Source organism: Panthera tigris, chromosome F3 (genome assembly GCF_018350195.1).
Source record: "Panthera tigris isolate Pti1 chromosome F3, P.tigris_Pti1_mat1.1, whole genome shotgun sequence".
Lineage (NCBI taxonomy): Eukaryota > Metazoa > Chordata > Mammalia > Carnivora > Felidae > Panthera > Panthera tigris.
The window spans coordinates 33,375,135-33,392,666 of NC_056678.1; the positions used below are offsets into that span (position 1 = coordinate 33,375,135).

A 17,532-nucleotide genomic window follows, 5' to 3' on the forward strand; every position below is an offset into this window, starting at 1 on the left:
AAAAAAGAGAGGTGGGGGGGGAGGAAGTAGAATTTTAAAGGTAATTTTCCAAAATGTAGTAGATTAGAGGAAGAGGAAATGTTTAAAGGCTCTGGTGATAGCTGGAAAGAACTTCATGTGAAGTGAGATTCTTAAGAGGAGAAAGAGGCAGGGAATCACAGAGTTTGTCTATGACAAAGGAGGGGCGGAGAAGCAGCATTAGAAGTTGGATTCTGGGGGCGCCTGGGTGGCGCAGTCGGTTAAGCGTCCGACTTCAGCCAGGTCACGATCTCGCGGTCCGTGAGTTCGAGCCCCGCGTCAGGCTCTGGGCTGATGGCTCGGAGCCTGGAGCCTGTTTCCGATTCTGTGTCTCCCTCTCTCTCTGCCCCTCCCCTGTTCATGCTCTGTCTCTCTCTGTCCCAAAAATAAATAAAAAACGTTGAAAAAAAAATTTTTTTTAAGAAGTTGGATTCTGGCTGTCACGTGTGTAACTGATGTGATGGGCCATCGTTACAGGGTTCACAGAGCCAAGGGGCATGAAAATGGAATGACCTTTACTTTTTGAAAACTGAACCTGCCTCCAGAAGACCCATTTTGATTAATGGCAGATAAACTTTTTCCAGATGTTTTCAAACGTTCTTTGCCCAAACCAGTGATTTCTTTTCCAGTTGCATTGGAGAATTAATATCTTTGTTTCACAAATACCATCTCGACATTCTTGCCCCATTGCCTCCTGTACTGCTGCCTGATGGAAGGGGTTTTGTGTTCATGATGGATCTTGAATCTGGAGAGATGGAATCTGGAGTGTGTATATGGTATGCAGTAGTCACATGGGGTGGCCTAGAGGGAATACTGCCTTCTAGTCTTGTATGCATCTTGGCACGGATGATGTGGGAGACACTGTTAGTTGTTTATCAACATCGGTGTCTTTTATAGACACTGGTTTTCAGTTGGACACACATCCACTTTGAGTAAAGACCACAATTGCAGCCAGCTGTGGCAGAAGAGAAGTATACAACTTTCTTTAAAAAAAATTTTTTTTAATGTTTATTTATTTTTGAGAGAGAGAAAGAGAGACACAGAATGCAAGTGGGGGAGAGGCAGAGAGAGAGGGAGACAGAATCTGAAGCAAGCTCTAGGCTCTGAGCTGTCAGCACAGAGCCTGATGTGGGGTTCGAACTCATGAACGACAAGATCATGACCTGAGCCGAAGACGGATGCTCACCTGACTGAGCCACCCAGGAGCCCTGAAGTATACAACTTTCAGGTTTTATTCTTCTTTCTCCATTTTCTCTAGCTAGAATTCTGATGTGATAGTGAACCATCCTGGACATACAGGTGAGGATAACATCCCAGGGATGATGGTTCTGAGATAGAGAGTTTCCTGGACAACTTCGTGGGGGCAGAACTACCATATCAGACTTGGACTGCTTATTCCAGGCTGTTTTATGAGAGAAAAATAACTTTTGATTTGTGTAAGCTAGCATTGATTTGGGTGTTTGTTATAGTAGCTCAACTTATAGCCAAACTAGCATGTGGTAGAAGGAGGGGAGACTAATCAGTGTAATAACTAGATATTATATATCCATAGAAACTTGATCAGTAGGTGCCCCAAATGGTGTTGAATGATGGGTAGATGTGGACTGTAAGGAAATTCCCAGAGGCAGCAATACTGTTTTGATGCTAAAGCATATTTAAAGCTGAGGCTTTAAAGAATGTATTAAAAGTATAGGATTTCTATGTATTGCAGTACCTGGAAATGCACTGGAGATAACAACAATTGCTTATCACCATAATTCAATAAAGGACTTAATGTATTCCCTGAAAGGAATGATTAAAAATTCATCCCAATACTCTTTGGCTGACCTTAGGATCTATTTGAGGATTAGCATCCCATGTTTATGGAATTCAGATTTTAAGGAAGGATTAATGACCATGTTTGCTGAATGTTTAAAAAACAGCATAGGAAAGAAAAATTCTTCAGTTAGGGAGAGAAAGCAAAGCGTCTGTACTTTGCAAGTTCACAGACATGCTTCAAAGCAAACAGGCTGAACTTTTTGGGCTACACAAACAGCAGACATGAAGGATAGTAGTTCAACTAGATTTCCACCTCTGAGTCCACAAACATTATGAAGCGACATTTGGTAGGTATGGAAGATGTGTGGAGGCAGAGGTTATCAGACTTTCATCATGCCCTTGGGCTCCTACAACAATTCTTATTCTTTCTGAGAACATTAAGACTCTCTGTACGTTATAGAAAGTTAAATTTCTCTAGCCAAAGATCAAGAACACTCTTAGCCTAGAGTGGATATATTATTTAATCAACTAAAATCATTAAAGCCACCTACACCATGACTGATGTGAGGGTTTTGGCCAATGCCCTAGGATGGATTGGGGATGTGCCCAGCACCCTCCCACTCAGTATGCATCCGGAAGCTCTCCCTTCCTTTCAGCCTGGAGAGAGGCTGTGTCTGGGGAGGGGTGGGGAGTCTGTGTTGTCTGGGAAGCACAGGGATGCATATCAATCACTCTGTTTGGCGGGTAGCACAGACACACTGCCCTTTTATCCCATCACTATGCAGGCCTTTCCTGTCCAGGAAATAGAATTCTTTACAACATAGATGGTGTTCTTAGTTACAGTAATACCTAATAATAGTTTGGGAAATATTTAAGAATTTACAAAGTCTTCAGGTTATTTGTTTTTTTGTTATTTGTTTTTACAGGAACCACTTTTAAATGGCTCGTTTTAATCCTGGTGTTTGCACCTTCCAGTCACATCCTTCTGACTAATCAACAAATACATGTGGGACTTCTCTCCTGGATGCATGAGAAAAATGGGCCTAGGAATCCCTCAAGCTGGAAACCCTCTAGCTTTTTATTGGTGATAACTTCTGATACTGCCACCATCCAAAGCATCAAGGACCTTTCTTGGTCACAGTGTTCTCTTCATGAATATTTCTCTGTACACACTCTCTCCCTACCCTGTTCGTTGTTTAAATAGAACGTTTAAGGTAGTAAGTTCCGATTTTGGAGAACATCCCCAATATAGGCAGATCTGTTAATGATATGATGTGCTTGTTTCTGTTCTTTATTTCCTTTAGCCTTAGCTTAATCCACTTATCAGACAACTGTATGTTAAAATATTTCACGTCTCAGTTCTACCTTTGTATCATCAACGAACTTTACCAACCTACAGTTCTTGGTCATGGTAGAAGCAAGATCATGTTTATCCATCATGACCAGGTCTCTCCCTTAGTATCAGAATGGGCTATTCCTCTGCAGTCTCCCAAAGCCCCTTTAGACTTCCATTTCTAGGTCACAAACCACCAAGCTTCTCGTGGGCACTCTGCATTACTGCTCTTTCTCTGTTACTTCCAAGGATCTTGTAGCCCATCTACCTTTAACAGCCCCTCATTTCTTATGACCCAACTTGTTCTTTAACCATGTCTCTTTTCCTCAGGATGTGTGCTTCTCATTGAGTTTACACACCCAAGCCTCATATTCATATGTCTGCCTATTCATGTATAGGGGCAAGCTGTTAATCAGCTTTTGCTTAATATCACTGTGCTTTTTATTTATTTATTTATTTATTTATTTATTTATTTATTTATTTATAATTTTCCCCACTGTGAACATTGAAAATTCTAGTTTATATTGTGTTACTTTTCTGCATGGAAACTGACAAAAATTCACGTTCGCTGCAGAGCCCCCAACACCATCCCTGCTACTTCTCCTACTCTTACCTTCCATCGTGGTCCCTGCCCCACTCACCAGCCTTCGAGGACACGACAACAATGCTTCCGTTGCTCTGCTTCAGCATAGGCAAGGCAGTAGCACTCAGGACCACATAACTGAGGAAGTTGACTTCCATGCTTCTGCGCACGAGGTGGATATCACCACTAAACAGATTCATAGAAGTGTTGGTGATGTGGTTGAGAATAAGCATGTCTAGTCCCCCTGCAAGAGATGGCTGTGTTGAGAGAAACTGTCTAGGGTGATACCTTTCCTCTCAACCTCCCCCCTTCCCTAAAGCTCCCTGGTCACCCCTAGAGCAAAGTCAAGAAGAGGAGGGAGGAGAGCAGCCTCACCCATGAGCTTTCCAGCTTTGGCAACAAATTGCTCTGCAAAGGTCATATTCTCCATGGTGCCAGCAATGTAGTGTGCTGAGGCTGCTCCAAGCTCCAGGCAATGGGATACTATCTGCGGGGACACAGCAACAATGGCGTCAGTCTTGGCCGTAGACTTTGGGAGCAATCTCTGAAGTAATGGGGGTTTAAGTGAGAAATTGCTCACAAACCTGTTTTGATAAGAAATGGTAGGGATATGTGTGTGTAAGCATGAGTTCAATGAATGTGTGTGTGTTGCTAAATGCAACCTGACATGATCTTTGTCTTAGGCTGTAAGTAAGTAAATCATCCCTGTGCTGGGGTTTAAGTTCATGGCTTGTGCTTATGAGTTTCTGTGAATAGGTGTATCTGAATGCATTATTGGTATGGATGCTTGTTTCCATGTGGGTAGCCCTAGGTTTGTGACTCTTTGTAGCCTTAGGTTTGTGAGTCTGAGTATATGAGAAAACATGTGTTTGAGTCTGCATGGGGATGAGAATGTGAATTTGTGAGTAGGTACTAGAATTTGGTATCTGAGCACATATCTATATATCTGTGATTCCATGTGTAAATATGGGTGAATAGGCATGTCTATGAGCATGTATAGCCCAAGAACTTTGTGTCTGTATGTGTGTGCATGGGAATGAATACTTAAATGCATTATCTTTATATTCCTGTGGGTGTTTGAATCTGTGTGTGTGTGTTTGTGTGTGTGTGTGTGTGTTTGCATCTATGTATGGATGTGTCAGCTTCTGTGTGTTGGCATGTGTATGTGAGTATATACAATACATCTGGACATGAGAGAGTACATGTGTCTGTGGGCACAGAACCCTCACCTTCTTTAGATTTTCTTTAGACCTTGCTGTCACCACCACATGGGCTCCCATCTTTGCCAGATGATAGGCCATCTGTTCTCCAATCCCCTTGCTGGCCCCTGTGACAATCACTTTCTTTCCTTGGAGCATCTCTGTGAAACCAAAAGGAAGTGAGGACCAGTCCCAACTTGGCAGCAATATTCCTTCCTCTCTGGATGTGGGCAGCCTTATCTCAATGTCTAAAGGTTATGAGCCCAGATCAACTTTTCTCAAACTGCATAAATCAATGAAGGAACAGTTCAAGTTTCATAAACATGCTCTGAAATGGAGGTTTAACTTGATTGCTCAAAACAAGCCTTCTTGCTGTCCTTTCTAAAAATGTTCATAGACAGAGGTTTCAGCTAAAACACTGGAGTTCCAGACATTTCTGGACTCATCCAATTTTGCTCAATTGAAATAAAACCCAAAAAGTCATCAAAACACATGTGCTCATAGAGATTCCAGGGATTTTCTCTCACTTCTATTTAGTCATCAACTCCAGAGTCCTTTCTTGCCTCCCCCTTATCAGTCTCTCCTTGGAGTCCAATTATCCGGCTGTGTTGTAAATTTTGGAATTACCCTCATTTTTGTAAGGAATCTGAAATTACTTTCCATTAAGGGTGCCAAATAAAGCATGGACTATTTGGCAATCTGTTGGCTACATGATTACCCCTCCCCATACTCTATTACCCATAGCCCATGTCTAGAAGACACAGAAATACAGTCCCACCCCAGGGTTCCTCTTGTTCAGCAACTTTGGGGATCAGGAACTCATCTGGATCCTCAGAAACACTCCAGCCACCCCTATGTTTTTTTATCTATTCCTCCAGAATTAGATACATTGGTACTTACCTGGTCTGAATTCCTCATTCGCAGAATAGTAGTAGTAGGCCAAGAAGATCCCCAGAATGGGGGGGAGATATTTTTTCATAAAAGCCATCAGACACAGACCTGGCCCGAGGAGCCCTGTAGGACACACAGAGAGAACCTACAGAGCTTTCTACAACCTCCCAGTCAGGCAGCAGCCTCTGAATTGTGACATCAGGGACGGGGGAGGCTGGAGTAGTCTCAGGCAGTGCTAGCCAATTTCCCTGTCAGAGCAGCGATTGGCTTTGGGTGGGATCCCATTCGTCCCTGGCAGCCTGTGTGGTGGATTTCATAATGGACAATGTTTACTCCATTTCATTGAGCAAGAAGAGACTTCCAGATGGCCAAGCTCATGACTGTACAGGACTGGATTCCTGAACATCCCTACCCAGAGCCCATCTTCCTCTTAACACCATTTATGCCAAGAATCAACGGCCTTTCAAAAGTGGTACGTCAAAGGCATAGAGAAAGTGTGTGCGGGGCTTCTGGGGAAATGTGAGTAATAGCAAAACAAGCCAAATTCAAGCCAAATCTCACTCTTGGCCCCACCTCCCAGTCGGAAGCAATTAAAAATAACAGCACAAAACAGAAAAATAAGCTTAAGAAAAAAATGTGCACATTTGTGGGGGGGGGAAGCAAACAAGCCCTATAAGCCCCACACTCAAGTTCAATGAACAAGTATTACAACATCAAAGGGGAATGCAAGCCAGCCAGAACCCAGATGGCGGGAAACCCAAGACCAGTTCAAGACTCTCTCTCAGGCAAGTGCAACGGAACGTACACTTATTACTTTAACAGCAAATAAAGAAGAAATATTGAGTGCCAAAAAAAAAAAAAAAAGGCACTAAGCTATTAAACTGGGTCTTGTAAATGCTATAGAGGCACAAGAACTGTAAAGATGCAAAGGAGAGGAGACCTGGTCCAGAAACAGAAGGAGTTAGCATTGTTGAAGCAAAATTTGCCCCCCCCAAGGTCCACATCCGGCTAAAGACGGATCTAGTAACAATCAAAGGACCAGGGGAAAACCCCCTAGTAATTTAGAATGTGTCACAGAAATATAGAAATAACCACTTTGGTATGTCTGCAGCAAGAACTCAGTAAGGAACAATCCTCCAAGAAAGAATTTGAGAGATATTATTGTTGAGTTTTTCAACTTAAAAAAACAAACTAACCAACCATAAAAATTCTCTCATCACAGAGCAAACCCAAAATTCTGCAAATTACCAACAGAGCCAAGAAAAACCGCTTAAATGTTAGGATAAGAATGGGTATCTGTGTTTTGGGAGGATGAATATGGTTTGAGGGCAGGAGTTGGGGGCTCACACAAGATTAAGAGAAATTGACTTATGGCCACAAGTACAGTATGTGGAAACACTCGGTGAGTTTTCACTTCAGAGAAAGGGAAAACAATTTAAGACCCAGAGGAGATGAAATAATTTATCAACAAAGGCTCACAGCTGTGAAGTTCACATCCAAGAAACAGTGGCGATTTGACAACAGTTGAGGGCCAGCTAGAGCTCAAGGTTATGGAGGACAAAATAGAAAAAAAATATATGAAGAAAATTCAAGTGGGAAATTACATTACATACTGACGGAATTCCAAGATATATATGCATCATTTTATCAGGGCCTTCATGCTGCCAAGACATGTTACATACTAGGCTCCATTTTCATCTCTAGAGGGAAGGAAATTGAAACATTTCATTTTTCTTAGTACCATCCTATTAATAGTAAAATTAGAGAATACAAGGAAAAATTGCTTTAAAATATGATGCTGAAGTGACAGAAAGATGGACAGATGAGGGAAGTTTATAGTCTGATTAAAAAAAAGACTTAAGGTACACTACAAAAAGCATACACTTAAAGAAAGCAAAAGTACTAACAAGTGAGATGGGGTTGATGGAACATAAAACAAATGCATCAACTGTTGCTAATTGTTGGCTAAATGAAAAAATGAAGTCCACATTGTGCTGCTTCAGAAGACACATTTAAACACAAACAGGCACACACAAAAACACACACAGACATTTTAATAATTAGCTATTGTGCTAGAAAATAAGGATACAAAGAAAGCTTTCAGTAATTTTTGTGAAATAGATGAAATAATTTTTAACCAATAAAATGCATTAATAAGAAATGAGGACACCATATAATGGTAGATGATACATTAAGTCTGAGCAGTTCTTAAATTTTTTGGCCTCAGCATCCCTGCACAATCTTAAAAATTATTGAGGATCTCAATTTGTGCATGGAGGCATACTTAAGAGATATTGTGGATTCAGTTCCAGACCACCACAATAAAGCAAATGGTACAACAAAGTGAGTCAAATGAAGCACACACAAAAGCTATGTTTATACTATACTGTAGCCTATTTAGTATGCAATAGCCTTATGTCCAAAACATGTCTATGCCTTCATTAAAAAATACTTTACTGCTAAAAAAAAATGCGAACCATCATCTGAGTTTTTAGCTCCTTTTAATCTTTGTGCGGGTTGAGGGTTGTGCCTCAATATTGATGGCTGCTTACTGATCAGGGTGGTGGTTGGTGATGGTTGGGGTGGCTGTGGCAATTTCTTAAAATAGGACAACAAGAAAGTTTGTCACATTGGTTGACTCCTTTTTCTCATGAATGATTTCTCTGTAGCATATCACACCACTTGATGGCATTTTACCCCCAGTAGAACTTCTTTCAAAATCGGAGTCAGTTCTCTCAAACCCTGCCACTACTTTACTATGTTTATGCAATATTCTAAATTTTTTGCTGTCATTTCAACAATCTTCATAGCATCTTCAGCAAAAGTATATTTTTGAAGAAACCACTTTGTTTGCTCATCTATAACAAGCAACTCCTCATTCATTAAGTATTCTCATGAGATTGTAGCAATTCACTCACATCTTCAGGCTCCACCGCTAATTGTAGTTCTCTTGCTGTTTCCACCACATCCGCAGTGACTTCCTCCACTGAAGTCTTTGAACCCCTCAATGTGATCCAATCAACTTCCAAACTCTTGTTAATGTTAATATTTGAACCTTTCCCCATAAATCATGAATGTTCCTAGTGGCATCTAGAATGTTTTGATTCTAGGTTTTCATTTTACTTTGCCCAGATTCATCAGAGGAATCATTGTCTATGGCAGCTATAGCCTTATGAAATATATTTCTTTAAGGCTTTTTTTTTAAGTGTATTTATTTGTTTTGAGAGAGAGTGAGCGAGCATGCGTGTATGAGCGTAGGGGAGGGGCAGAGAGAGGGAGACAGAGAATTCTTAGCAGGCTCCGCACTGTCAGCACAGAGCCTTACGCTACGCTCAAACTCACAACCTTTGAGATCATAACCTGAACTGAAATCAAGAGTCGGATGTTTGACTGAGACACCCAGATGTCCCTGATATGTATTTCTTAAGTAATAGAGTCAAAATTACTCCTTGATCCATGGGCTGCAGAATGGATGTGTTAGCAGGAATGAAAACAACATTAATCTCATTGTACATCTCCACAGAAGTCCTTGGGTGACCAGATGCATTGTCAATGAGCAGTAATATTTTGAAAAGAATTTTTTTTTCTCTATGAACAGTAAGTTTCAACAGCGGGCTTAAGATATTCTGTAAATGGATGTGCTGTCATTCAGTCTTTTTTGTTCCATTAGTAGAGCACAGGCAGAGTCGATTTAGCATAATTTTTAAGGACCCTAGGATTTTTGGAATGGTAAATGAGCATTGGCTTCAACTTAAAGTCACTAGCTGCATTAGCCCTTAGCAAGAGAGTCAGCTTGTCCCTTGAAACTTTGAATCCCAGCATTGACTTTTCCTCTGTAGCGGTGAAAGTCCTAGATGGCATCTTCTTCCAATAGGAGGCTGTTTTGTCCACATAGAAAATCTGTTGTTTAATGTAGCCACCCTAATTAATTACCTTAGCTAGATCTTCTGGATCACTTGTTGCAGCTTCTACATCAGCACTGGCTGCTTCGCCTTGCAGTTAGTTTATGTTATGGAGACGGCCTCTTTCCTTAAACTTTATGAACCAACCTCTACTCCTTCTGCAGCTTCCTCACCTCTCAGCCTTCATAGAATTGAAGAGAGTTAGGGCCTTGTTCCTGAACAGGCTTTGGCTTAAAGGAAGGTTATGGCTGTCTGATCTTCTATCCAGACCACTTAAACTTTTTTCATATCAGTAATAAGGCTGTTTTGGTTTCTTATCATTTGTGTGTTCACTGGAGCAGCATTTTAAATTTTCTTCAAGAACCTTTCCCTTGTATTTACAACTGGGCTTGTATTTATAACTGGCACAAGAGCACTAACTTTCAACCTATCTTGGCTTTTGACATGCCTTCTTCACTAAGGTGAATAATCTGTAGCTTTTGATTTAGTGTGAGAGATGCGCGCCTCTTCCTTTCCCTTGAACACTTAGAGGCCATTGTAGGGTGACTAGTTGGCCTCATTTCAGTATTGTTGTGTCTGAGGGAATAGGGAGGCCTGACAGGAGGGAGGGAAATGAAGGAACAGCCAGTTGGTGAGCAGTCAGAACACTATTTGTTGATTAAGTTTGCTGTCTAACGGCACAATTTATGGAGCCCCCAAAACAATTACAATACTAACATCAAAGATCACTGACCACAGATCACCATAACAAATATAACAATAATGAAAAAGTTTGAAATATTGTGAGAATTACCAAAGTGTAGCACAGAGACACAAAGTGAACAATATTGTGGTAGACTGACTCGATGCCGGGTTGCCACAAAACTTCAATGAATAAAAAGCCCAATATCTGCAAAGCACAAAAAGCAAAATGCGATAAAATCAGGTATGCCTACGTGTGAGTTTTACTGCTGATATTGTTGTATTAGAAATTTAGATTGAGAGGGTGCTTGGCTGGCTCAGTCAATAAGAGCATGCAACTCTTGATCTTGAGATCGTGAGTTCAAGCCCCATGTTGGATTGAGAGACTACTTACAAAATTAAAACAAAATAAGAATGGAGGATTCTTTAAAAGAAATTGAGACTGAGAATTTTAAAGAAAAATTTTTAATGTTCTATTTTATATTTGAGGAGAGAGAGAGAGAGCATGAGCAGGGAGGGGCAGAGAGTTGGAAACAGAATGTGAAGCAGGCTCCAGTGTCTGAGCTGTCAGCACAGAGCTCGATGAGGGGCTTGAACTCCTGAACAGTGAGACCATGACCTGAGCTGAATTCGGACACTTAACTGACTGAGGCACCCACATGCCCCAAGAATTTTTTTTAAGTAAGCTCTATGCCTAACATGGGGCTCGAACTCACACCCTGAGATCAAGTGTTGCATGCTCTACCCACTGAGCCAGCCAGACACCCCAAGACTGAGAATTTTTTTGAAACTCAAGAATACATAAGCATACATTGCTTTGTATTATCACACATCCTGTAGCCTCTAGAAAACTTGTGAAAGACTGACAAAGAAAGAAGGAAAATAATGTCTTAGTATGATTATGAAAATAGTGGACCTTTCAAACCTCCTTTCAAGAGGGTCTTAGGGATGCATTGGTGCCACACTTTGACCACGTTATGTAATAAACATTGATCCACGGTATGTCCATATTTTCATGCCTGGTTCTCTCATTAGCTTGTAAGCTCCTGGAGGATGTGGAGTGTGTCTTTTTATCTTTGTCTCTCTCCATCTCCCCCTAGCCTGGCTCCAAAATAGGCATTCAATGAACTTTGCTGTTTTAGTGTTTCCGAGGTGCTGCAACAATGAGAAAATTGCTATCTTTCTGCAGCCTGATTTAATCTAGAGAAATCACTGGGATTCAGCATTGTAGTTAGAACCTATCAGCCCCATTCCCTACTCCTCTTCTAGTGGTTCTCAACAAAGTTAAAAAAAAAAAAAAGACAAAAGGAAATATGACTGTTTCACCTAGCATTCGTTTTGAGTCAAATTTTCATCAGTCAAGTAAAGTTCCTTTCCCCGCCATGGGAACAAAGCTAGCTATCCACTCCAGTCCTTCATGCTGGCCCTCCTTTGTAATGCATCGACTATGTACACTTTAGAGCAGGCTTTCAATGAAATAGGTAAACACAAGCTGGAAATTTTCAAAAACTCAGAGTGGGTCTACTCAGCTGGAGGTGCATGTCCCAGCCCAGCCAGGAATTCTGATTTGATCATTCTCACCTGAATCAATGGCTCAAGAAATAACAAGGTGAGAAGATCACGGCATTGAATGGGAAAGGGACCATGAGGGATGGGCCAGATCCAGTAGGACTAAGAAGGGGATGGCAAGACTGTGGGGAGGGGCAGCCAAAGAGGAATTTTCATGCATTTGGCATAAAATGTGGATCATGAAAGGTGCACCTGTCATTTCTGAGGCAGCAGCAGCTGTGGGGCTTTTCAGGACTGTTTAGTAGCTTTGTTAAGTGGCCTCTTCTTTTTGAAAACTAATCCTACCAGAGGTAGAGTGGGAAGATCTTAGAGTAAAAGGTGGTTGAACCCTCTCATTTTGGAGATTCTCCCTTTCCTGAGAAAATACTGTCAATACACTGAGACAGGAAAGGACCTTAGCATAATATTAGAATGAATAAAATTCTCCCTTTCTCTACCCTTGCCACCTGCCTCATTCCAGTTTCTCAGTTCTGATTTTTTAGGAACTCCTAAGTCTATGCCATGGCTGCCAAAATCTGTTCCTAGCTATGGAAACAACCATCATTTTATATCATTCTATCTAATAACATGGGTTCCTCCCCACTCCCTCCTTTCTTTTCCTTCTCCTGCGTATCTAATGAGGTGTGGGGGAGGAGTTCTTTGTCAACCTTCTGCATGGCCCCACTCCTAATGGACAGATTTTCTCATTTTCTAACTAATGGAATCTCAAGATAGGGGCAAATGAACTAGAGATGGGATAAAGTGCCCTGTGTGTGTTTCCTGTCCTAACCTGTCATATCTGTGGCAGGGGAACTCTTGGGGCAGACTACCTGGAATCCATTTGTGTGGGAAAGCCAAGAGCCTCTTGGGAAAGAACAGGTACCTGATGAGACCCAGAGCATGGTCTGATCCCTGCCCCTCAGTGGGAGTGGGGCAGATACAATTCTAAACACGCTGCAGTTGCAGTTTTTCAGGTTTGTCTCTGGCCTAGCTCCCGTGGATTTGCATCTGAGCATGGAGGAGAGATAGGGCCTATCTACAGTAACTGAAAAAGTTACTCCCTGGAAACTTTGGTAAAACACTGGTAGCACGAGGAGCAGTGGAAGAGGCCCACACAGCTGAAATGGCTGACTCCAGCAAAGTCACCACATAGCTCACACAGTTTTGGCCCATCTAGCAGTTTTTTTCTTGGTCATTCAATCCAGCTTTGAGGAACACATCAAGATGGTATAGCAGCTTCAACTGGGTGAGTTTCTTTAGGGTGCCAGTGCCTTCAGCATTAGACAGAAGCCACTTCCCTTTGGTGGAAAGTAGGTTTGCCAAATTAGCAAATAGAAATACATGACACCAAATTAAATTTGAACTGCAGAATACATTTTTTGGAATATATATAATTAACAAATATATAAGAACCATGGATATATGTAAGCAACAAATACATTTTTGGGCTATGTATAATCTCAACTATTGTGTTAGGAGGGAAAAATTTTCCTATACCCTTTAAAGTTCTTCTAGCTGGTCTAAGAATGAAATTGACCTAAGACAGGTTAAAAGGAGAAAGTCAAAGAAAAGTTTAATAACATATATACCTCCTATATACATGGAAAAAACCCAGGAAAACTAACTCCCTGAAAAGGTGAAGCTGCACCCAAAATACCATCTCCAGCTAAAGACAAAAGATGGGGTGGGAGGGTCAGCTATGGGAAGTTCCTGGGAAAAGTACCATATTCAAGGGTAAGGTTGTTCTGTAGGTTTATATCTAAGCTTTCTCCATTGATAACAGTTTCTAGAGAATTAGACTCACCCCTCCTTCCTAGTATTAAGGCAGATACCCTTATAAATGGAGATTTCCCTTATACATATAAATGTCTCTTGCAAAAAGGTAACTTCTACTTGGTTTTCAGAGCTTCTCTTGTGTCTGCAGATTTATTAAAAATAACCAACTTAGAATAATCAATGTGCCCAAAAGGCATATCTTGGGGTGGTAAAATTTGCTTTCTTACAATTGAAAGGGATATACTTATACTAAAACTGTATTCATTGTTTATCTGAAATTCAGGTTCAACTGGGCATCCTGGGACTGGGAAACTGGGCCTTAGGTGTGGACAAAACATTCTTGATCATGGCTACTGATAGCAGAGGGCAGACTACCTCATCCACCCTCATACAATGAAACCCAGCAGTCTGACCACAAACAGCCCCAAAAGGGCTCTTAGTAGCAAGGAGGAAAAGGGACATACATGCCACATGGTGCCTGAGGGGAGATTTAATCTACTAACATTTATTTAGTACTTACTATGGGTCAGGTCCTATGAATGAAAAGCAAATAAAATGCTTTCTAAGCCTCAAAAGAAGACATACATGGAAGTAAATGAAATAAAGAGTTACCAGTGATATGATAGAAGTCTATGGTGGGGGCTGTGGAGGGTGGGAAGAATTTCTTCTGCTCTTCAAGGTCCTTCTAGCTGTACTAATCATGAAGTTAACATGAGATACATTAATGGGAGAAAATCAAGTTTGGTTTTGTATGTATGGGGAGTCCACACAGACATGGAATTCCAAAGACAGGCAACATGAGGCTTTATATGAGCTAAGGGGAGGGGTGGGGGTCTGAGGATACAAAGGGGAGGAAAAGAATTAGAAGGAGGGTGAAAGGAGATGTTTGGAAAACAAAGATTGCCCTGTTATGCAGATAAGTTTCTTAGGTAAAGAGGAATCTAATTTATAGCTCTCTTCCTGGTACAAGCAAACAGTTGAGGGGGAGACAAAGAGCTTTTCCTGGATTTTCAGGGTTTTGACTGCTTTGAACTCAAAATAATGTTCATGCCCAAGTGGCCCATCTTGGGGCAGTCTGCCCTTGGCCCCTGTAGTTCCCTCCTCTGAAACTTCCCTGACATTTCACACATTAAAAGTTGAGCTGGTAGATTCTCCTGGCTCATTGAACCAGTCCTGGCAATAAGTCAGTTTAGTTAAACTCATTTCAGGAGGTGGTAATTCAGGTGTGTCCTCAAAGTTAGGTCTATGGTTCAAGCAATTAAGCATTAAATAAGAGGCATTTCTATGGAAACAAAAGAAAAACAATGGCTAATGTTTGGATCAAGTTATAAACCAGTTTCTGAGTTTTGAGGGTAGAGAGTAGATTTCTAAATGTCAAGCTTGAAGCCTCTTTAGATAGTGTGAGAGCATCCAGTGACAGATTTTCCTGGTTTGTAGTTTGAGTGTCTTTGGTGATATTTTTGCCCACAGAACATGAAGATTGCCTATACATGAGCTGTTGTGGTGATTTCCCTCAAGTTTACATCAAGTTATTCATACTTAGGGCTTCAGGAAAAAGGGAATTTGTTTTTTTATTTTAGTGTTTTTATTTTTTAATTTTTTTAATGTTTATTCATTTTTGAGAGACAGAGAGAGACAGAGTGCAATTGGGGGAGGGGCAGAGAGAGAGGGAGACACAGAATCTGAAACAGGCTCCAGGCTCTGAGCTGTCAATTACAGAGCCCCATGTAGGGCTCAAACTCACAAACTGTGAGATCAGGACCTGAGCTGAAAGTCGGACACCCAACTGACTGAGCCACCCAGGCGCCCCAAAAAAGGGCATTTTAGATCTCAAGTGACTCTAACTCAGGAAGTGGGAGAAAAATTGAAAGCACTAGTTTGGAGAGTTGTAGCCAGGCATTGGAGGATGCTGGAAGAAATCAGGATCTAGTCTAGTTTATAGTGAACAGGACTAGAATCTAATATTTACTCAGGTCTGTTATTGAAACCTATTTTCTCTCTATAATCACCCCCATTTCTATCAAAGATAGCCAAATTAGTAATTCTCAAAATAAGTCTAGTTTCAAAAACAAACAAGCAAACAAAAACAACCCCACTTGGCCTGATTATTTACATAAGCTCAGCAAGAATAGCAGTTGACCACACAAGCCTGCTTTGGGGCACCTGGCTGGCTCAGTTGGAAGAGTATGTGACCCTTGATCTTGGAGTTGTGGATTTAAGCACCACAAGGACTGCAGAGATTATTTAAATAAATAAAACTTTAAAAAAATAAATAAAAATCTGCTCTGCTGTAAGTTTTCATAACAAGTATCTAGACTGAATTTTTAATAGTCTTTTGAGACCAGAAGCCAAGTCAAATACTTGCCATCAGACTTTGCCGGCAATACCTGTGGATTTGCGTTAATTCCTCTCTTCTTGAGGTACCCAAAATATCCTGAGGTTCCTCCTGAGGAAGTGAGTTTATTCACCTTGTAAGCTGCTGGAAACTCAGGCTGATATTTCCAAGGGGCTTTATTGGCTCCCTCATGTCAACCTTAGCTCCTTAAAGCTGTCTGGTCATATCTGAGTCTATGTGGGTCTCTCTGAAATATGACATTCCAGTCAAAGCCTTGGTAATATAACCAATGTTTCCAGTTGTATCTTATTATAAGGAGAACAGTTTCTTATTGAGCTTATGCAAATAAATATATTGCCATGAAAATATAAGAATACTCACTGAGAGGTTTTAAATTCTGGAGGGAGCCGGTAGGGAGGAAAAGATAAATGGTTCATTTCTGCTTCCAAAGGTATAATTATCACATTGCTATAGGTTACGTTTAAATTAACTTAGTTAGCTTAAGAGAAAAGGTTTCCTACTATCTAGAAAAGCAAAACATTGAAAAATGTCAGTGATATTTTAAACAAAAATTGTAAAAATTACAATGATCTTCTTTATTCAGTCTCAAGTTATTAATTCTTGCTCTGTTTTAATCCAGTTTTTCTACTAGTTCTGGAAATTCTTACCTCGTTCAATTTTATGATCTTAAAATTATCAGAAACTTGTACTCAGAGTTTTTTCTATGAGTCTCACTTAAGATGAAACACATTTGCAACAGCATGGGAGTAGAACAGTAACTGTAAATGACAAGACTTAAAAATGATCATGATTAAAGATCTGATTAGACTTAATTACAATGCAATTGACAGAGAAATTTGGTTATTTCTGTGAAACACAGCACTCCAAGATAATAACACGCCAGATTTCTAGGGGTTTCATACAACTTTTTAGAACACTTAGTTTAACAAAATATCTGCAAAATATACTCAAAATATCTACAAAAATATAACCCAAGAGGGCTTAGTATCACTTATTTGATAATGCTTCCCATGTAATTTGACATGCCAAATAAGCCTACTTAATTTAATTTCTCACAAAATCTTTGAAATGTTCCAGGAGGGCTCTGGAACACCTCAGTTAGATTGTGGTCCAAAGATTTCTTTCAGAATTTCATTTTGGGACGTATGTCAAAAAGTATGAAAAGATTTGAACATTTGATTAGATAGGATCATAAATTATTATGAAACAATATTTAATTATCTAATTAACCAAATCAACAATAGAAGATTTCAAAGGCAAATACAGAAAGTTAAATAGTTGTGAGCAAAATTTAGCTTTTTTAATATTAAGACTCAGTTTTCTTAAGTAATCAGACTTGATTAATGTAGGAAATTATTTGGCAAAACAGAGTGCTTGTTTTCCAGGCAGATGACTTTAAAGGCAAAGAAAAACTTTTGTTTACAACTTCTTATTAAGAGCAGACCAATAGTTCAAGAAAACTTTGTCCTTTTACCAAAGAGAAAGAC

General features: G+C 40.4%; 2 protein-coding genes across 6 annotated transcripts in view; one reads left to right on the forward strand and one right to left on the reverse strand.

Moving 5' to 3' along the window:
- LAMB3 (laminin subunit beta 3) overlaps nt 1–17,532 on the forward strand; it is a 164,289-nt gene that overhangs the window by 59,683 nt on the left and 87,074 nt on the right. The window lies entirely within an intron of this gene.
- The window catches only part of HSD11B1 (hydroxysteroid 11-beta dehydrogenase 1), a 45,270-nt gene that overhangs the window by 22,984 nt on the left and 4,754 nt on the right, over nt 1–17,532 (reverse strand). For 3 of the 5 annotated variants that reach the window (XM_007096141.3, XM_042976622.1, XM_042976623.1), the window contains exons 2-5: nt 5,792–5,905; nt 4,922–5,052; nt 4,068–4,179; nt 3,751–3,936 (exon numbers count right to left, since the gene is read on the reverse strand). In XM_007096141.3, the coding sequence (XP_007096203.1) occupies nt 3,751–3,936; nt 4,068–4,179; nt 4,922–5,052; nt 5,792–5,879 (517 nt within the window). In that variant the 5' untranslated portion in view covers nt 5,880–5,905. Of the gene's footprint in view, nt 1–3,750; nt 3,937–4,067; nt 4,180–4,921; nt 5,053–5,791; nt 7,945–17,532 lie in introns of those variants that run through there. The other 2 variants (XM_042976621.1, XM_007096144.3) reach the window with 2 other exon arrangements.